Source organism: Hipposideros armiger, unplaced genomic scaffold, assembly GCF_001890085.2.
Source record: "Hipposideros armiger isolate ML-2016 unplaced genomic scaffold, ASM189008v1 scaffold_263, whole genome shotgun sequence".
Lineage (NCBI taxonomy): Eukaryota > Metazoa > Chordata > Mammalia > Chiroptera > Hipposideridae > Hipposideros > Hipposideros armiger.
In genome coordinates this window covers 1,534,721-1,556,511 of record NW_017731613.1, presented here as the reverse complement: position 1 = coordinate 1,556,511, position 21,791 = coordinate 1,534,721, and the positions used below count along the sequence as shown (strand labels likewise).

Here is a 21,791-nt window from a genome sequence, read left to right as displayed (position 1 = left end):
GATGCTCATGTCTCTTGTCCCTGTGCTCTCATACCCGCCTTTGTTCCGGGGGGCAGTAAACACGCTGCATAGCCATGGGCTCTTTTCATGTGGGTCACCTCCCTGGATTGTGAGTCTCTGGAGCACAGATACTGTCTTCGTATCCTGTAGAAAAGTCCAGTTTTCCCCTTTTTTCCCCCTCCAGATAATTATTTTCAGACGTAAGAAATTATTTAAAAATATGTCAAATTCTGATGTTTTGAATACCTTGAGTTGAAGACCTTTAAAAAAATAGCTATTTATGAAGGGGGTCATGAATAGTAACCAGCAAGTGTACCATCCGATAGCTGATGTTGTTTTTGTTTCGTTTCAGGCAGTGGAGCTACTGCTGTGGTTCAGGCTGCCCTGTGCAAACCCAGGCAAGAACGTGTGGCAATAAAGCGGATCAACTTGGAGAAATGCCAGACCAGTATGGATGAACTACTAGTAAGTAAAAGTGAAGGGTAATTTCTGGGTCTAGGTCTGTGGAGATGGGGGAGAGAAGCAGAGGAGAGAGCTAAGACAACTTGACTGTATCTCCTGTTTTGACACACGCATTCCTTGGAACAGCCCACACCACTTTTTTCTCCCCTGATGAATTGTACTGTACCTTATTGACTGTGCTGTATAGTATACAACTTACCTCACTTTGACAAACAGTATTTTGCTCAGCCATCATAATTCCTGGGTGGGGATGGCCTCAGTGTTGACTCCTTTAGAAAATGAGGGAACGGACTCAGTGAGATGACTTCAGGTCTTGTGATACTGTGGGCAGGGTTGCATAGGGAGCTCCTGGCCCTCGGTCTAGAATTGTGACACAAATAGGAGTTACTCCCCAAATAATTCTTTGCTCATTTTGGCTTTCATAAATTACAAAATTACCTGCAAATTCCAGTTATTCAAAGTACTGCAGGCTAGTTTGCATGTGGCTAATAAGAGGAGTTTGTTTCTTATCCGCGTCAATTTGTACTTCTTACTGTAAATGAAGTATATCACATAGATAATTGGAGCTTGTCAGTGTAGATATGACTCGAGTAGCATTGGTTCGTTGAAGGAACATTTGCTTTTGGCTTAACTGATTCATTATTAAATGAACAGCTTGGCAAATGGTTATTAGTTGCCCGGCAAACTGTGAAGGGTTTGAGAGTTTAATCTCATAAATATAGTTGTCATTCTGCCTGCCAATTTTCTTTTTTTCCTTTTGGCCATTTATTTGAGGATAATAGAAGACCACAGTGGAGGAGTTAACTGATTATTATCCCAACACTAATCCCAGTGCAAATATTAGTCCAGTAGCCCCATACAAGCCACGAAGTAGAATGACAGTTGGCTCCAAATGAAGAAGGCTTTTGTTATATTCTACGTTGGGAATGGAATGTCATTAACAAGAGCTTTTTGTCTTTACTCAGAATATAGCTTTTATTTCAGGCTTAATTACAGCACCCTATAGTATAAATTAAGCACAAGGATAAAGCTGTACTTTTCCAGATCTGTTTGGCCTCACATTTTAAATTTGGCTACACAAGGCATAGATTTTAGTGGGACTGAAGCAACAGATTGTTTGCCAAAATTCAAATTCGAGCAAGAGCTTCCACAATTTAATACTTTAAAAAAAATTATATGCATTTAAGGCTTTTACTCTCTTCAGAAAGTCATCTGTGCTTTGCTCTTAGTAAACTATTATTGCATAATTCTCTTGCTTGCTATTGTGGTGACCAATAAGTGTGCCTTTGTCATCTGACCAGTTTTCAAGGTCACTTGCCTTGAGTGGAAAAAGTGTTGAACAGACTGGGGAAGAGTCAGGTCCTGCTTCTCCCACTAACTGATTTTTTAACTTGTGTTAAATTATGTAGCAGCTCTGTCCTCTTTAAAAAGAGAGTTGAGTCAGAAGGTCTCTAAAGGGAGAGTCAGAAGGTCTCTAAGATCCCTTTAGGAGTCCTCAAATTCTGTGGCTAAGAATACATTAATTTTTTTTTTAAACTTGGTGTACACATTTAAACTTACGCACTGTTTGGCAATATCACTGAAGAATTGCCCACGTATGTTATTGTAGCGCTCTGTTGGAGGTCTCACAGCCACCTTTTTGCCACTAGCAGAAGACTTACTATACAGACTATGAATAAGGCTTGTGTGCACTGTGCCCAGCAGTTCTGCAACCGTCTTTCTGGGCCAGTGCTCTGGTCCTTGGTCTCTACCAAGCCCTCATAGGTGCCCAAAACCTGCATGTTTTCCCTCTGCTGGCTTTTTATCCGCATTCGGTGGTGAGTGATGGTAGCTGTGTAAGAGTCCAAGGAGAGGTCAGTGGGAGACGGGCATTCCAGGCCCTTTCTTCTGTTTCCTTGGGACCAGGAAGCCTGCCTGTCGGTGTCATTTGAAGGTACTCATAATTTAGGCAGAGCTGTCAATATAAAGACTGGTGCTTTTATGACTTTGTGCTTGGCTCCATTAATCTGAGGTCTTAGGATTTATGAGTTTGCTTATTAGCAGTTAATTTATCTCTCTCATTCCTTTTTTCACCCTTAATGCCCATGTTGTATTATATAGTATATATACATAATCATTTTTCATTTAAAAATTTATATTGTTTTATTGCTTTGATCTTTCCTTTATCTTGAACCTTTGACCTTTTTTTTTTTTAAACTTTGACCTTTTGAATGAAGTCTTGATATTTCTAGAGCTGGTGGGATGGCTGTGGTTATTTAGGATTATTACTCCCAGATCCTTTTCAAACAACAAAAAAATGGCGTTTACAGTACAGGTTGTCTAATGTCCCCAGGCTTTTGTGGCCTAGCTATTGGCACATGAGATTGTGTGGTGCAAAGTTGATGTAATCCTTTGGATTTCTAATACTGCTGTTGCTCACACTTTTATTATCTCTGTGGGTTCACATTTTGGCAGCGTTTGGACATCCGCTCTCCGAATAATCCTTTAATTCCGGGTGTGTGTGTATATTATATACAGCAGGTCAGTGCTCTGCATCATCTCACGCTCTGTATCATGTGTTAACTGGAAACCATTGTTCTTATAAGAAACAATGGTCACTGGGTCCTTATCTTGTGAGAGTATTATGTCATAGAAGTCACAATTATCAACTATTTGTTGGCTATTGAAGCATCTGCCTCCCCTGCTGAAACTGTATCACCTCTCTCGCCCTACACTCACTCCCGTCTCTACTCCCCCTTGCCCCGACTCCAATAGTAAGGTAGGATGGATACACAGAGGTCAAATGTGATGGCACAGAGGAGTTTTGGACACTTGGCCCTGGACTCTGCTTCTTTATGGGGTGGAGACTAGTAGTAGATAGTCCTGTGGCCATAGAATTTGTTCCAGATTTGAGTGAAGAAGGATTCAAGTAATTCAATGATTTCTGAAGCAGAGTGATAAATACAGTGCCACTTCTCTGAGAATGAGGGAAGAAATGTTAGATAAGATCATTGGTGCTAAATAGTTGGTAATTTAAATAATATTTATACTGTTGATATGAGTACTGTGATATTCCTCAAAGATAATTTGGTTTCAGACCTAATATACATTAATTTATTAGGTAAATGCTTAACGAGTTTCTACATTGTGCTTAGACCCATAAAAAGGATTAGTTTTGGGTATATATATATGACAGGACAAAGGTATATGCTTATTAAAAATTCATTTTACTTTAACAGCAATGAAAACACCCCAGAATAAGTGTTTTCTTTCTTTATGGCATCACATGAATAGCATATAAACTAATTATTTTTCTATGCATTCTTCTAAATTTTCATATATGTTTTGGACTTTGGCCTTTACATATACTCTAACCTCTCTAGATGTGATTTTGGTGGTTAATTTTCCAGGCCCTAAGCGGGTGTTCCTGGTGTCTTCTACATTCCTGACCACCCAACCTAGATTCTTGGGTAATTTCTGAGATTTGTTAATCCCACATTTGTTGTTCACCCCGCATTTGTTAACCCCATAGTGATGTAAATGACTAATGATTAGTTTAATGCCCTCTGGGAGATACTTATAGTTTTAGAGCAGAACTTGTTTACTCCATAATTCTTAAATCCTGCTAGATGGTAGGCACCGAGCTAGGTGATGGGAAAACAAAGAGGGTTCCTGTTTCTTCGGGAGTCTTCGGACTTGTAAATAAGTCTATTCATTTTTGTATTGTGTTGGTGAGATTTTTTGAGCTAGGGATATCTTTCTTCTATTTGCCTAGAAATGGTTTAGCAGATTGATAGATTCTCTAATGTATATTCCATTGAGGGAGATCTTGCTTTCTAACAGGAATTTAAGACTTGCTAAATGGGTCTGACCCACTATCATGCAGACTCGTATATTCTATGTGAAGATAGCCTTGAAGCTTGAAAAATCTTGGCTCCCTGGTTTGTGGTCAACCTCAAAGGGTAGGGACACTACTCCAGGGCACACTTAGCTTCCCTTGAAAACCATTACATGAGTGAGGAATTAATTTGCTTTTTCTGAAGTTGTCTGTCTTTTCAATCTCTATCACCAGGTAACAGCGACTTCCAAAAATGCGAATAGTCTTCCTTTTTCTTATCCTAAAACCTACTTTTCCAATCTTTGGGCCACTCGCCTTTATTTTTACCCAGAGACTGATGAACATTTTGGTTCATCATCATACTTGACTTTATTTATGGTTTTTAGACTTTAACTATATCATTCTCAATTTTTTTCTCCAGACTTCAGTTCTCATATTTTTAGTCTGTCTTTGGTACCAAGCGAGTCATAGAAAACTGAGTAGCATTTTCTCATTCTTTCACATCAATGCCATCAAAACTTACAGTTTAATTCTTAGGGGCAGGGGAGTTATATGTGTAGAAGTCATAGCCCTGAGGCCAGGCAAAGTGCTTGTTTCTTAAAAAAATACATGAAAGAAAAAAATAGTCTAGTTAAGTGATTATAAAATAATATGTAATGATCATTAAAATATTTTAGTTAGTGATAAGTGGCAAATGTGAGCAAAGTGATTTCGAACAACAGTGGCTACACAGAAATGATAAATGCTGAAACTTGTGCTAGAGGGAAAAAGGGGGTCAGCTCAGAGGGTCTGTGTCCTTCACTGGGATCATGGACTTTGGACGAATCAGTTTCACCCTGGTCCTCAGTCTCCTCGCCCATTCAGTAAGGAATTCTACTTGGTGAAACATTTATTTTCATCTCCAAATTTGTATGATTCTGTGTTTTTAAAAATTCCTTTAATGAAATCACTTTAAAATTATTTGAACAAAAACACTAATTACTAGCAAATTATGCTTTATAACTTAGGATAGAGTCAAGTTATTCCGGTATTATGGTGTAGCAATAAAATCCACTGTGAAGTCATAGATTTGAGTACACAGTATGCCATCTGTTTCTCCTATGTACATAATGAGAGAGTTTCTCAGTTTTGAAGTAGAAAACTTCTGGTATACGCCCTTCTCTTCCTGTGTCATCTTTATAAAGGTATTTTGTTCATCTCACCGATAGTATTTGTAAATGTTGTAAATCAAGAGCTTTCTTTTTTCAGAAGAAAGCTTCTGCCCTCATTTTGCGTTTTGCGCTAGTGGTTTGTTTGTTTTTTTTCTCATCTCTCTTGATAACGCTGTTCCCTCCCCACTCCTTCTCCCTCCGTCTCCCCTTTTCACTTCCCTCCCTGTTTTCCTACTTTTCTTCCTTCTCTTTAGAGGAATGAATTAGCTATGATTTGTAGGTTATTTTGGAGAATAAAGCATTCGCTATTTACCTTGCCTAATGGCCATTTGAGAGAAGAGTTATCCCCTAACCGGTATCTGACCCAGGCTTCTCGCATCCATTTTATTTATTTATTTATTTATTTATTTATTTATTTATTTATTTATTTATTTATTTATTTATTTATTTATTTATCTATCTATCTATTTATTTATCTAGCCAGCTGAGCCATCCTGCCACCTGTTGGCAGCTCAGCTTGGGCCGGGAATCGAACCACTGTTGCTCAGAGCTCACACTCTTGAGGGAGCTCTTAACCAGCTGAGCCACTCGGCTGGCTTTGTCTCTCATCCTTTTAAAATTAAGTTACATTTGGGGACCTATGAGCAGTTCCTCTAACCAGAAGGATTTTTCAAACTCCTTTTCCTTTCAATTCACATTTAAAAACTAATTTAAAAAACCTTTTTGCCCTATTTTACCTAATCTCTGTAACTGTGTTGATACTTTTGCAAATCTTGTTTATTGTGGAAAAAATTATACCAGTTTGAGGATTTCAGCTTAAAAGATTGTGTGTGTGTGTATGTTTTCTTTTATTGTATTAATGAAAGTATTTTTCCATTTTTTTGAACGAAAAGAACTTTCTAATTAGTAAACTTTTCATCATTTATATCCCAGCTCATTTCTCATGATATGTGGAAACAAATTACATTTGACTGTTCGTTCCTTGTAGAATCTTTTATACCAAGGAGATAGCATTAAAATCCAAGCCGACTTCACTGAATGTGTGGTACTGTTTTGAGCACTTGAGGTCTCAGTCATTGCACTTCATGCTGTTGTTTGTCCTCTCCCATTTAGCTTTGAAATTACTTTCATATGATTAGGTGTTTGTGTTTACCCAAGTTTAGTCCAATTGAGGGCAGAACTAGCAATGGGAAATTTTTGGATATTTTGAAGACATATATTTTTAAGAAATTAGAGAATAAATACAGTTTATGTAAAACTGCTGTATTTTTACAGCTCTAAAGTTATATTAGCTTAGGAATATGTATGATTTGGTTGGAAAAAACAATTTTCATTTTTAGAACATCAATTTTAAAAGTTACATTTTTGTTGATTCAGGTAATTAAATATACTAACTGAATTTACTTTTGTGTTTTTATACATTTGTTAAAAATGGCTTGCTAAAAAGTTTAACATCTCTTTTTTTTCCAAAAGTAAGCAGAAGCTAGCATTGCAAGGACTCTTGTGTTTCTGGACTTACATGAGCTCAGTGACAAAGAGACTCAGCACATACTCATTATCAGAGTAGGAGAAAATGGGGAAAATGTACCCAGGTTGAATATAACTTCAGTTACATCTCTCTTTCTCTCTCTTTTTTTTTAATACCTCACTTTTGCCATCTTCGTAGACCTCTGGAAAATGTTGCTTAGGTTGAAGCAAATGATTTTGTTCTTTCCTACGTTATCTTCTTTCTTATTTTGGTTAGGTTATTTCCACAATTAATTAAGCTGTTGCTGAAAAAAAAAAAAAAGGACTCTGTAAAACTCAGGAAGGTTGGAGAGTGTTAGGCAGGGTTTTTGCCACTTTTGCAGGAGGGTTGTTATGTGGCAGAACCCCAGACTGTAGATTTTACCCAGGCATGGGACAGGGGACATAACACATACAAGACACTTTTTATCTCACATTTTCATCTTTTGGTGATAAAGCCAAATACAGCAGCAATTCGTCTGGCAGTTTCTAGCAGCATCAGTTGTCTGACAAGAAAAATTCTTTGTGATTCTTTTGTTCATGAAGTCTTCAACTTTATTTTTCCCGTACTCCCAATCTTTGACAATTAAACGATCAAACAGCAGTTGTTGGTGGCTGAGTCTGATTCTGAATTCATGGTGGCCAACGGAAGAGCTTTCGGAACCCGTGAGGCACCCTTACAGCTGTTTGCTGAAGAACTCTTTTAGTCACCTCTAAAAGAAAACGGCTCTTGCTCAGTGAGTTTTCCGATAGTGTTTCAACATCATTCTTTTATTCTTTGCTTTCTTCCCCCTCCTTGTTTCTTTTTAAGAAAATAACTATACCAGCAGCTTTTACATTTCCAAGCAAAATTCTTCACCTTTTTCTTTAGACAGTTTTTGCGGAGTGCCCAATTTTGTGACACCATAACCAGGCCCAGGGATGTACATACTATTTTATCAGCAAGCAGATACAGTAATACCTCAGTTTTCGAGCATAATTCGTTCCGAAAACAAACTACTCATATTGCAAGACATCGCTCATTTACCAAGTTAAAATGTATTATTATGTTTGCACCAATCTAATAGAAATGCTTGCTCGTCTTGCAGAACACTTGCATACCAAATTACTTGCAATCCAAGGTTTTACTGTACTGTGATCACTGCTGATTTCGAGGGCTTTTCTCCACCTCCAACTCCCATCACACTTTACCTTTTCACAGATGCTCTTTCCAGCTTTAAATATACCTTTGAAAACACTGATTAAGGCTACAACAGAATTTATGCTTCCCTTTTTCTAATTTTTAAAAGATGTATCCCTGTCTTCCAATATCTAAACTTTCTCCATTTCTAATCCTGCCGTCAATTGGACTGGACTCGGATAAACACAGATACCAAATCATTTGAAAACAATTATGAATATATGAAAACAATTATGAAACTAAGTGGCAAGGGACATTGGTTGATTCATTTGCGAGTGGTGCAAGTCAGAATATTGGACTTACTCTTCCTTGAGTAGGCTTTTCCCTATTGCTTCTCTTATTCTGAAAGAGGTAAGGTTTTCTGCATATGTGGTATATCATTTCTTATAATTAAAAAAAACTCACAATGACATTTTTCATGATTGAAAATGACAGTCCAGAAAAATACACTGCTCTTATAAGAGCTTTGTTGATCTTTTTCTTCCATTTCTTGGCTAACATTTGAAATCATTGAAGTTTATTTATTTATTTATTTTTAAATTCTGCTACTTAAAATGTTGGGTTATTTATGAATATGGATTAGGTTACCCTTCATAATGATGCTGCTATGGAAGTATAAGCTGGAGAATGAATTTCTGCAGTGTTTTTATTTAACATGGTTACCCCCATATCATTTAAGGAATTATTTAAATGCTTGCAGGGTGTTGAGTACATTTTAAAGATGTATTTGGTTATCTCTTGCATTTGGAAATACATACATATTTCATTTGATAGTGTTTGTAGATCATATCTGTTTGTATATCATATCTGTTTTTTTTCCTTTTTAGATTAAATTGCAGTGTGGAAATATGCCTGGGAGGTAGATGTTTTTCTCAGCGTTTCATTGAAAGAATAATGCATCACAGTCCTTATCATGAAAGCAATGATTCCCAACCTTGGCTGTACATTAGAATCATCTAGGAGCTTTTGAAAATTTTCATTCCCAGTCTGTATCCTAAACCAATTTATATCAGCATCCCCGGGGCTGCGATCTAGGCATTAGTACTTCTTAAAGCTCCCCAGGCAGCTTCAGTGTGCTGCCAAGGTTGAGAACCCCCCACTTTAGAATAAACTTAGATTTAGCATCTCCTCAGATTTAATTGCACGTATTGTTGCAGCTTAAGTAGGTTTGATATTTTTTTTTAACTTTATTGGGGAACAGTGTGTTTTTCCCAGGACCTATCAGCTCCAAGTCAAGTTGTTGTCCTTCAATCTTAGTTGTGGAGGGCACAGCTCAGCTCCAAGTCCAGTCACCGTTTTCAATCTAGTTGCGGGGGCAAAGCCCACCATCCCATATGGGAGTTGAACTGGCAACCTTGTTGATAAGAGCACCCGCTTTCACCAACTGAGCCACCCGGTTGTCCCTGATTTCTTAACTAAGGCTGAGTAGGATATTTTACAACCAATATCAGATAAAGAAGAATTTACTTAGGATTTACATAGTTGTGAAAATATGCAAATTTGGTTAAGTATAGTTTAATATTTCGAGTTCAGAATTCATTTAAACTGTTTTTTTTCCCCCAGTGTGAATTTCATGATCTTAAGGGACAAAAGAAATTAGGCTTTAACTTTTTCCTAATTCTTATATTTTCAAACTCTCTCTTATTTCTTTGTTCTGAACTCTTTGCATAAGTATATTTAGTATATTTAGATTCCTTATTCCAAAAGGGTTTGGGCCAACAGACCAGGAGTGATGGAGTGTGACAAAGTGATATAAACTAAACACAGGGCGCGATAACTAGGAAAAACAGGGGTGGGAACAATGTAGACTCAGGAATAAAGCTAAAAATTCATGCCCCGAAGACCTATATAGGATACTCCTTGAACCAGCAGGGCACACAGAGTGCATTATGTGACATGGAACAGGTGAGTGCTGCTGCCAGGACCTGTCTCTGTGCCTTTGAGCCTCAAAGGAACTTGGGACACTTGAAGCTAGTGATCAATACGGGGGTGCTCCTGGGCTAAGAAGCAACTGAGACATTGAGAGACTGGCTTGACATTTGTGTTATGTGCTAAGCATTCTGCAAGAAGTATTATACATCTCAGTTCGCTTATTTCAGAACAGTCCTACGGAGGCGGCATTATTAAGCTTCCTTTACAGAAAAGGAGACTGAGGCTCAAGACACTGTGTAACCTGCCCAGGTTTTCAAGTCGGTCCGTGACACAGCCACGCTTCAAGGCTTAGACTGCGGCTCTTCTTACGTGGCTCCTGCTAGGTCACAGCTCTGTTAATCATAGTTCCTGTTTGTCCTCAGTACTATTTTATAGGAAAGTCATTTTTATTTCTCTTTCTTTTTTTGCAGAGGGCGGTGGTGGAGAATAAAGGCTAAATAGCAGCATTAGAAAAATCCCTCATACATATTTAAACACAGTTTCTTTTTCATTTTCCCAGTTTTTGTTTTTTTGGCAGTTTTTTTCCTCCCAACCTATCATATTTCCAGGGTAGGATACTCTCTATATTTTTTTGTTTTTGTATTCCCCAGCACACCTGGTAGGTCCCGCATGAGAGGCAGGCCTGTGTCATGCCCTGGTTTGGCAGATGTGGCTGGGCTGACGCAGCGGCAGTGTGTGGGTGTCCCTCTTTGATCTGTCTTCCACCTACATGGCGCACAGCAGAGGGGTGCTGCTGTGGCTGCCGCACCAGTGGCAGCAGATGGAAAGGCCTTTTCCTTGCTACCCCATTTTAGGTCGGTTTTCCCACTGTTGTGCAATTTCACTGGCGACATGTTTCAGATGAAGCGGCATGAGCAGATCCAGCTGTTTAAGCCACAGGGAAGATAAAATACCGTGCCATAGCTTGGTTTGGCACTTGGTGACACGTCTGAGTCTTATTTCACTACACTTCCAAGGGAGCCACTGTGTCATTATTTCTTGATTATAGTTTGGCAAATGTGTTGCCTAGATTTCATAGTTCCTTGAGTTCCATCTTTGACCTCGTGTTCTTATCTTCCTTTGAATGTTTTACCCTTCCCGTACTTGTGAAATTCAAACCACTGCAATGCTACTCTCCCTTGTATCCGGCGTGGTCTTCTTCAGGTCAGACTCGGCGAGGCTTCCTTTCCCATTCCCTCCCCCTGGGTGCCTGTCTGCCTGCCTCCTGCCACTTTGCCACCCACAGTCTGGTTTCTGGATCCGAAGCAGCAGCATCAGTTGGGAGTCTATTAGAAATGCAGAATTTCAGGCCCCAATTCAGGCCTACTGCATCAGAACCCGCGTTTTTAGAAGGGTCAGGTGATCTGTCTGTGTATTCGCGTTTGAGAAGCACTGCTCTAAATCATCCTCCTTCCATGGATTGTGCCCTAATTAAAGGAATAGACTGTTAGAATCCATTCACCCTGTAAGAAGAATTAGATTAAAAGGCTTTTTTTTCCCCAATTATATCCATTTATTCATTTTTGGCCAATACTTTTGTCACTTTTAGAGATAGGAAGACATGAATATGTTTGGGAATAAATGGCTTTGCCCTACCCTGTGAGTGAAGTTAGAGCACCAGGAAAAGCTTGAATAATTTAGCTGATAAACTGTTACTGAGGAAGGATTCAGATAGCAGCCACCGTCACTGTTTTGAAAAGAAATAGACAAAGAAGTTCTGTGGAAAGACTGTTTGATTCAAGAGATATTTATATTTTTCAAGATACAAAATATAAAAAAAATACATAAAATTGTCTTAAATAGTTTCAAATGCTATAACAAAAACACCATGGACTGGGTAGCTTATAAAACAACAGACATTTATTTCTCACAGTTCTGGAGGCTGGAAGTCTGAAGTCAGAGAGCCAGCAGGGTTAGGTGGGGACTGTCTTCTAGGTTGCAAACTTCTCACTGCTTCTTCCGGTGGTAGAAGGGGTGAGTGAGTTCTCTGGGGCCTCTTTTGTAAGAGCACTTAATCTCATTCATGACGGCTCTACTTTCACGATGCAAACACCTTCCAAGGGTCTCACCTCCTAATACCATTAACTTAAGAATTTTAGGAGAACACAAACATTCATAGCAAAAATATAAATATATAAATTTTGTACCTCTCTACAAGGCAACTAAACAAAAAATGTAAATATAAAGTAAAATAAGGGTGGGGTAGGCAGATAGAGCACCTAGTTTTTTCTCCATTAAGTGTCTTGTCTTTCTGTTCCATTTGTGGAAATATTACTTCTTACGGGAGTTCAATGATAGCACAAGGCAGAGTGACTAGTGATTTTCCCTAAGGCAAATTTCATCGTGTCTTTAAGTGTTAGAGGCTGTACTGCATGGAAAAATTGTGCAGTAAAATGGATGGTGTAGGAGTGGGGGATATGGACGCATAGCTAAGTAGGAAAGAGGAACAGCGAGACTGCACGGAGAAGAATGTCAGGTTAGGAGTGGTTAGACAGGTGCAGCTCCACTCTCAGGTTCCCCGCTTCTTTGATTTCCCTTTACACTGATCCTGGGGGTGTATCTGTGTTCCTCCCCATTCTTTTCTTTTAAATCATCAGGACCTTTAAATGTGCAGTTGTCACCTCTAAGAGCCAAAATTTTGAAGAAATGGGATTTAACTGATATCCACAGGTTATCTAAAAGAATTTCTTGCCAGATTAAGTAAAAGAGTTCCTCTCTCTCTCTCCCTCCGCGCACACACACAGTTTGTTCACTGTCATGTCAGGGAACCTGATACTCTGGGTAGGAGGTGATACAGGCCATTTAAATGCAAAGGGCTAAAAAAACGTGTTTTTCCAGACTCTGACCCAACTTTGCATCAGTGCAAAAGAATTTTCTTTCATATGGGCATTGGTTGTTTATTGTGCATTTCGATTTATGATTTAAAAGCTTGACATTTGAAAGCTAGAAAGGAATTCATTAACATTGAATATAAAATGGTGAGCGCGTGGAACACACATACTTTCCAGAAACGTTATTCCCGTTTCTGTGAACAACAGAGGCATCTTTTTAAACAGGACCCTGCCTAATGTTGCAGGTCTTCAAAGTGGGCCAATGAGCAGATGCTAGTGACTTGAAATAGGAATGGCACGGGCAGTGTTCCATTTCTCCTTCAGAAGCATCTTATGCTATCAAAACCTAACACCACAGACAGATGGAAACTGGAGCTCAGGTTTCAGATCTTGTTCAAAGGACAGGAGTTGCCGACTTCAAAAGTGTCAGATTTAGAAAACCTGTAATCAGTTAAATGGATGAAGGAAATGATGAAGGGAAATAGTTGTTAAATAATAGAAAGAAAATAGAAAAAATAGTGATTTCCTTAGGAGTTTGTTTATGGTTAAAAGCCCTTAAGTAAGCATACACACACACACACACACACACACACACACACACACACACACACACACACACACACAGTGCCAAAAAAATGTATACACATTTTAAGAAAGGAAAACTGTATTCAAATTGTAATACTCTATATATACTGATAACAATAGATGAATACAAGTCACGTTTGATTTCTGCGATTACAAGAGGTGCTCAAAGTGGTTACCATCAGCATCCAGACACTTGTGATTACTGCGAACTACTGCTTGAGCAACAGTGACCAAAGTGTCCACTTGTATACATTTTTTTGGCACCCCTGGTATGTATGTGTATATATATAATGTGTCTTGGTATTTTGGCCAAGTTATCTGACATATAGGGTTGTGGTAATTTGAGGATTAATTAGTGTTGAATATGCAAAGATTGCAGCCCAAATTGGAATATTATGGTGGTCAGCCAATTTTTTGTTGTTGTTAGAATGAAAGTTTTGTTTTTTGGATTTTTTTTTTTTAATTGGGGAATTGGGGGAGGGAACAGTGCTGGGGAATTGGGGGAAGGGGAACAGACAAGTTGCTGTCATTTTGTTCTTCAGTCTAGTTGTGGAGGACGTTGCTTCACTGGCCCAAGTTGGCACCATCATTGCGCTCTTCCTGGGCGAGGCAGATCGGTCGCCGGCCATTGGAAGGCCGCTCACGGTGGCTCACGAAGCTCATGCCAGCTGCCAGCAACTCATGCTGGCTGTCAGCCACTCACGGTAGCTTATGGTAGCCCACTGCAGCCCCACTGCAGCCTACGCTGTCACCAGCGACTCATGGCAGCCCAGCTCCAGATCGAGCTGTTGTTCATCATCTTAGCTGTAAAGGGCGCAACATCACTGGTTTATGTGAGATCTGAACCAGCGGCCCTGCTGCTCAGAGCTGGCGTTCCCAAGCCAACTTTTAACCAACGAGCCCACTCGTTTTTATTTTAAGATAACTAGATGCTGGGCTGGCCAAGTGGTGCGATGGTTAAGAACTGGCTTGGGACGCCAGAGGGCCCCGGTTCGGATCCCACATATGAGGGCCAGTGACACTGCCCTCTACAGTTAACATGCTGAACAACAGCTCAACCTGGAGCTGGGCTGCCGTGAGTCGCCGGTGACGGCAGTGTAGGCTGCAGCCCCTGTGGCAGTGGGTTGCCATGGGCTACCATATGTAGCCAGCAGCCATCGTGAGCGGCCAGCAGCCGCAGTGAGTGGCTGTCCAGAAGCCAGCGACTGATCTGCCTCGCCCAGGAAGAGCACAATGATGGTGCCAACTTGGACCAGTGAAGCAATGTCTTCCACAACTAGACTGAAGAACAAAAGGACAGCAACTTGTCTGTTCCCCTTCCCCCAATTCCCCACCGCTGTTCCCATTCCCCCAATTCCCCAATAAAAATCTTTAAAAAAAAAAAAGATAACTAGATGCTCACTGTTAATGAAAATATTTATAGGATGCATAAATACACTTTTCTTTTACCATAAATACATAATAGCATAAACGAAGTTTCTTTGATGACTTAGGTTATTCTTGTGGCTTTTGCACAGCACCTTAGAAGTGAGTTACACTGGTCTGATACCTTTGATTGAGGGTTAGCATTTGACTGAAGCTTTATAGGAGTCATCTAGCAATAACTAAAAATGACAAATCAAAACCAATATGAACTTGACTATTTTAGAAAAATGTGGTTTATCAAAGTTTCCCATTTGTTTGATTTCAAAGCTTTGTTTTTTAATGTCTCTATAAAACTTTTTTCTCTATTGTAGTGTTTCCTAAACTGTGACAGAAAGCATTGTTTTCATGCATTGTTAATGTGGATTCAGTTATGACAGTTTATCTACTGCAGGACTTGTCAGAGCCTTTGACAGTCCTAATGTTCCTTGTGACTCTTAGAGTGAGATTTAGTTTCTGATGTTTCCCAAGCTTATTTCGTTCTACCAGTTCCCCTCTGCTCCTTTTTTCCCTGGATGGAATATCTACCATGAAAAATAGTTTGGAAAATTATACTCTAGCATTTTCATAAGTATGTTTTCATTTACTATCACAGCAGTTCTGAGAAGCAGAAAGATGAGGGAGCTAAGATGCACCAGCATTTAGGTGGCACTGGGACTCAGGTCTCCTAATAATTCACCCAGGCTTTTGTCACTCTGTGGAGGCCTTCAGTTCTGGTCGGAGGCACTTAGTCACGTAAGGCAGAGTGAGGGTCACATAGGTGATATGCTGAGCTGCAGTTTCTCTGTCCTGTGGCTGGTCCACAGGGCTATCTGGTCTCCAGTAGGGGCCTTCCTAATTCTGCAAGTTGATCACAAGGGCGACAGGGTTAGTCCTTATGTAGCTTCTTGGAAGTAAATGTTTAGGCAGCCCACTCCTAGGTCTTCTTTTAAGTAGGAAAGTTAGTCAGATACACAACTGGGGTTCCCTTGTGTTTTGCTTCCCAATTTTCACCCCATGGTGCTATGTCATGTTTTGCTCTTCTTTTTATAGAAAGAAATTCAAGCCATGAGTCAATGCAGCCATCCCAACGTAGTGACTTATTACACCTCTTTTGTGGTAAAAGATGAACTTTGGCTGGTCATGAAATTACTAAGTGGAGGTAAGTGGATTTTGTTGTTGTTGTTTGTTTATTTTCCTTTTTTGCGAGCCAGCATATTGAATACAATTTCAGATTTGATTCCTCCTGTATTTAAAAGTTTTGCTTGGTTTATTATTTGCTTAGAGAGTCAAGTCCGTATTTCTTAACATTGATATTTGAAGCCTTTCATAATTCAGCTTAACTTCTAGAATATGTGTCTTCTTCTACCCCAGCCATCTTGGTGCAGGTTAAACCCCTAAATACCTTCTGCACTCTGACGTCTCTGGGCTCTGTGCTGCTCCCCAACCCCAGATCTGTCCAACTTTCTCCATGCGCTCAAATCCCAAAAAGTCACCTCCTCTCTGCGGCCATCCCTTACTCTCTTCAAAAAAGTTAACCAGGCCTTCCTCTTTAAACCCTTCATTTTTATTATTCAAGTCCTTCACATGTTGCAATATAATGAATTATTCCAGTACTGTTAATAAAAAGTTCTGTGGTGATGGATATGTTCTATAGCTGTGCTATCCAGTTTCTACTAGTTACATGTGGCTCTTGAGTACTTGACATGTGGCTAGGGTTACTGAGGGACTGAATTCCTATTCAGTTTTAATGAGCTTATATTTAAGTAACTCAGGTGGCTAGTGGCTATGGTGTTGGACAGTGCAGATCTTGATTGTGGGCTTCATGAAGAAAGCCCAGTCTGCTGCACTTCTCATTTATTGAACCTGGCATCCAGTGGGTGTTCACTGAATGTTGTCTCAATTGAATTGGAGAGAAACTTTCTGCACGCTAAATTATTTGCTTGCAGTGTGAATCAGAAGTGGCCCTATTTTCATCTTATGTTTGCACTTGGGAATGGAAAGTGACTTTCCCTCACTAGCCTCAGATCACTGAAGTTATAAAAGCCATGGCCAATTTAATGTATAAGGTACTTTGGTGTTTCTGTATTTTATTTCTTTTACTCTCTTAACAGCATAGGGAATGAAAATGATAACCTTTAACTTCATCGAACACTTGCTCTGTGGCTAGATCCTATTCAGGAGATTTAATTACCTTATCTCATTTAATGTGGACAATGTCCCTGAATGGCAGGTGTCTCCATCCTTGCTTTTCAGAAACTGCCTCAAAGCTCAAGGCAGTGAAGCAGCTTGCCCAGCGTCACACATAGTAGCTGTTAGTGCTGGAACTTGTGACTGTAGGACCTGTTGACTTAAAAGCTGTGCTACGCTCACCTTCACTTTATGCAGACCTGGAAACTGAAGCTTAGAAAGTCCGAGTGATTTCCTTCATAACGTCCAGCATACCCACTGCTCTAGTGAGTTCCCTTTCCAGGGTGTCGCTCCCTGTATACCTTCCCGAGACATGAAGTGTGGTTAAGGAGCAGAGGAGAATATTTTGCGGTGCCTGGACGAAGCCCAAACTGGCAGAGCCAGAATTTATATTGTAGAGCCCATTTTTATCCACAGACCCAGTTCCAGCTGAGGCTGAAGAAGGGAGGCATTTCATTTTTTTCTTTTGAAAGAAACGATCTTGGATCAAGCAGAGGCCCAGCAATGAGATGACGAACATGTTGTAATTGCCTTGAGTCTGCTTGTGTAGGTCTCAGCTGGGAGCCTGGGAGCCCTAGAATCGGCTCTGTTCCCAGTCTTGTCATTCCTGTTAGTCATTGTTTCCTTGAGTGTCTACTTTGCTTTTTAATTAAAAAGGAAAAGAAAAAAAGGAAAGGAAAAGGCAAAAGGAAGCCAGTTGGAGCCGGACTTCAGTGTTGAGCCGTCAGGCCTTCTTCTTGGTTCTGTGGAGGGTGTTATGTTATCAGTAAGATGATCTTAACCTCATCTCTTCTCGTGGGGGTGTCCTCCAGCTCTGAGGAAATGAGAAATTCTGGGACCCTGGAGAGCCCCAAATGCTTTGTTCAAGCTGAGGATTTTACTTCTTCTCTTTATTTTTATCCCAATTAGCCTTTTATAAGCTTGAGACTATCCCCTGTTCCTTTTCCTGAGGACTTAATGGGAAATTCCATTGTCTATTTATTTATTTACTTATTTTATTTTTAAATGAGTTTCAAGTGTGCAAAACAATGTAATAGTTAGACATTTATATCTCTCACAATTTATACCCCTCTGACATCGTATATAGCTGTTATATTGGTTTGTCAGAAAAGTCATGATGCCTTTTTGCAATGAAAAACAGAAAAAAATGCGTTATGACTTTCCTGAAAACCTGACAGTTCTACTGACTCTATTCCTTATCATTGTTTTTTTAAAAGAATACAGTTTAGTCTCCTGGGCTTTAGAAGATTTTTAAACAGGTTTCCACAGGAAAGGGGAATGTGAGCAGATGTGGACTCTTGCTCACCCTTCTTTCAACAGGTCAGAAATACATGCCTGGTATGGTATATCCTTAGAAGATAAAAATAAAATGTTTTTGGAAGTATTATCTTCTAAATGATCCAAAAATCCAAGCATCAGTGAATAAACAGATGTTTTGTGTCTCTTCGAGGTAGAAAATATGAATCTGTTTTCTTCTATTATATTTTATCACATTAGATCTCTTAATGAGGGGTGGGTGGCTAGTCTGGTGTAGTAACATCTGATGGGGAAACTCAGACCTCTTAGCTCATCGTAGGGGACCTAGGGCCAAATTCAGGTCCTGAGGCAAGCCGTTTGTTAATTCTTCAGAAATGTTGACCTCCCTCCTTTCCTCCACCACCACCCCCCGCCCCCCGCCCCCAGGTAATTATGGTTTTTAAAATGGCCTGGAGGTTTGGAATATTAATTAATATGTGTTGAAACATGAATTCACAGCTCCAAGGATACTAATCTGTTTATAGTAACAAAGTACTGCGTATTTATTTCTTTATTATAAAAGTCAGCATATTAAGATTGCCTAGCGTCATAGAAAGGAATCTCCTGGCTACAAGCAGGGGCCTAGACGCAACCTCCTTTTTTTTCTTCCCTCTCACCTGTGTTTCCGACCTTCTGGAAGTGCTGTGCTGCTGGTTCTCAGCAGTTCACTGCTGCCTGTCTCCTGGCCTCCTGTTCCTTTCTTTTGCAGTTCAGACACCTTGAAACCTCTTTTGACTATGTAACTGATTTTCTGCCTAGGGAAAACGGACTAACTGTGAATTTCCCTCAGTGGTCTTCCGGTTCCTGACCCAGCATCCTTCTCATTTAGTTGAACTGAAAGTGCACTCGCAAACTTGCATTTAGTGTTTCTGGTCACGGGCGGCCATGCAATTGTTTGTGCGCCTTGGGAATATTTGTGTTAAATAAACAAACAAACCAAAAAAAAAACCATTTTGATGTTTTCATTTAGTTTTCTAAATTGGGAGCCCTATTTTGGAAAGGTAATGAAGGTGCTTCCCCAGGTTTTTCAATTCTTCTGTCTGTCCACTTAGGTTCCATGTTGGACATCATAAAATACATCGTCAGCCGAGGAGAACATAAAAATGGAGTTCTGGAAGAGGCAATAATAGCAACAATTCTTAAAGAGGTTTTGGAAGGCTTAGACTATCTACACAGAAATGGTCAGATTCACAGGTATGACCTCTGCAGAGATGTTTAAATTCAGCTGTTTGTAACTTTAATCCTAATTAGTAAAGAATATTAAGGAAACACAGATTGGAGGTAGGTAGGTATTGATATTATTTCTAACTTAGATAGGCTAAATTGATGGGCGAAAAGTACTTAAGAAAGAAATAAGAGAATACATTTTGATGAATTATGTAGGTATCCTCAGGATTGGTTTATCTGTTTACACTGAAATAAAAGCAGAATATAAAAAGTACTGAGTGAACTCATTTAAAAAAAAACAATTAGTATACAGCTCTTGAAATATGCTCATTTGAACTGGATAACATTTCTAACTTCCTTATACAGGCAAGACTGTTGCCAACATTGTAATATGTTCATTATCTTTGACATAGTGGTGAGAGGGGAGGAGGAGGCACTAATTTCATCTTTTGTGACATAAAATGCCAACTCTTTAGATAGCCTAACAGCATAGACTATGAGTACCTGAGGTTTAGAATAGGTTAGTGTTATTTCGGGTATTAGGAATAGTTGCAAGTAAATAACCATTTACCAGTAATACTAATATTGTAACTCTCCTACCTGGAACTATAAGTGAGCTATATGTTTAATGAAATTTACTTTGTCTTTCAATAATTAGGACAAAAATATTACTTTAGAAATCAAACTTATAAGTTGTAAATTGTCATTTTTTAAGTGTTAAGACTTACTCAGCACACTTGTATATAGTGAAGATATATATTATAGAATATTATAGTGAAAATTTATAATCAGTGTCTCCTCAGAGGAGAGACTGATCAAATCTATTGTTTAAGAAGCCAGTGGATTAGTTTGGAATTGCACCACAGACAAATTTAAGTGGAAATAGAATAGCTTTACATAGACTAGGATTTAATTCTTGATAAAATGATAGTATTGTGAATATATGGACAATTTCTAACTCTGTAGCATAAAATAAAGAATCTACTCATTATTGATTTAATTAAATCTGGATAATGATTTTAAATAAAATATTTGTTACTAAAATTGTAACAATCTCCCAGGAGCAAACAGTAAAATCACGATGTATCCTTATAACTTTTTAACTCTGTGATATAATTTTAGTACTCATAAAATAATAATTACATCAAATAGCTGCATTATATGATATGTTTTAAAATCTCCCTGAGTGAATTAATGCAATATAATATCTGTACTCCACAATTCATTCTCCATTTTTCTTTTTCTAATAGGGATTTGAAAGCTGGTAATATTCTTCTGGGTGAGGATGGTTCAGTGCAAATAGCAGGTATACCTGATAAAGATAAACAATTCTTTACTTGTTTACAGAAGTATTGCACTTTTAAGGAATATAGAATTGTTGCTAAGAAATGAGTAAATGCATATAATCTGTTTTAAGAATGTGCCTGGGCTGCCCTGATATAAAATGTTTGGTTCTGAGGCCTAACATGTTTTTCTGTTGTTTCGATAAACCTTTGTTAGATCATCCTGTAAATAATGTATTTTAGAACATAGCCTTTTGATAAAGAACAGTTTACTCTTAATTTTTATTCCCTACCTTTCAGATTGATAATGGTGATGTTTATATAATAGCAAGAAAAGCATTTTTGAGAGTTTTTTGATGAGTTTGAAAGTTTAAAACATTGTACACATTAATTTAAAACCCTTTAATTCTGAAAAGGTGGCCGAAAGAATTGTGAGCTCTTAAAATCCAGGGCTTACTTTTCTCTTAAATCTGACCCTACCTGGCTATTTTTGACAGGTGGTGGGCATGCAGACTAGTAAATGTCTCCTGAGTGAATGCATCAGACAAGGGACTTCGATGTACAAAACCCCTCATTTTGTTATTGCTTCTAGAGTAATCTGAATGACCTGGGATACAATATAGCGATATCCACACTGACTCTTGCTTTACCCCATGTCCACAAAGGCCTGTCTCAGCAGTCCTCTCTGAGGACTCTGCTTTGGCAGTTTTGGCTGGACAGTCCTTCCTGGTACTGGACTGCTCCTCTTATTACAGCGTGTTCAGCCTTCTGGCTCCAGGCATTGAATGTTACTAGCAGCATCCTTGTGAGAATTATTGATCTGGCGTCTGTTGTTGAAGAATGTTGAAGTTTGCCCCAAATGTTGAATCAGTATAGTATGCTTTTTTTTTTTCTTCAGTTGGAGTAGAAGAGTCCTATTGTTAGGGCCGGCTGAGTGGCTCAGTTGGTTAAGAGCTCGCTCAAGAGTTTGAGCTCTGAGCAACAGTGGTTCGAGTCAGCCCGAGCTGAGCA

At 39.1% G+C, this 21,791-nt stretch overlaps 1 protein-coding gene across 4 annotated transcripts in view; it reads left to right on the top strand.

Moving 5' to 3' along the window:
- The window catches only part of STK39 (serine/threonine kinase 39), a 278,425-nt gene that overhangs the window by 55,453 nt on the left and 201,181 nt on the right, over nucleotides 1-21,791 (top strand). For all 4 annotated transcript variants that reach the window (XM_019656621.1, XM_019656624.1, XM_019656623.1 and 1 more), the window contains exons 2-5: nucleotides 353-465; nucleotides 15,898-16,006; nucleotides 19,383-19,524; nucleotides 20,748-20,803. In XM_019656621.1, the coding sequence (XP_019512166.1) occupies nucleotides 353-465; nucleotides 15,898-16,006; nucleotides 19,383-19,524; nucleotides 20,748-20,803 (420 nt within the window). The remainder of the gene's footprint in view (nucleotides 1-352; nucleotides 466-15,897; nucleotides 16,007-19,382; nucleotides 19,525-20,747; nucleotides 20,804-21,791) is intronic.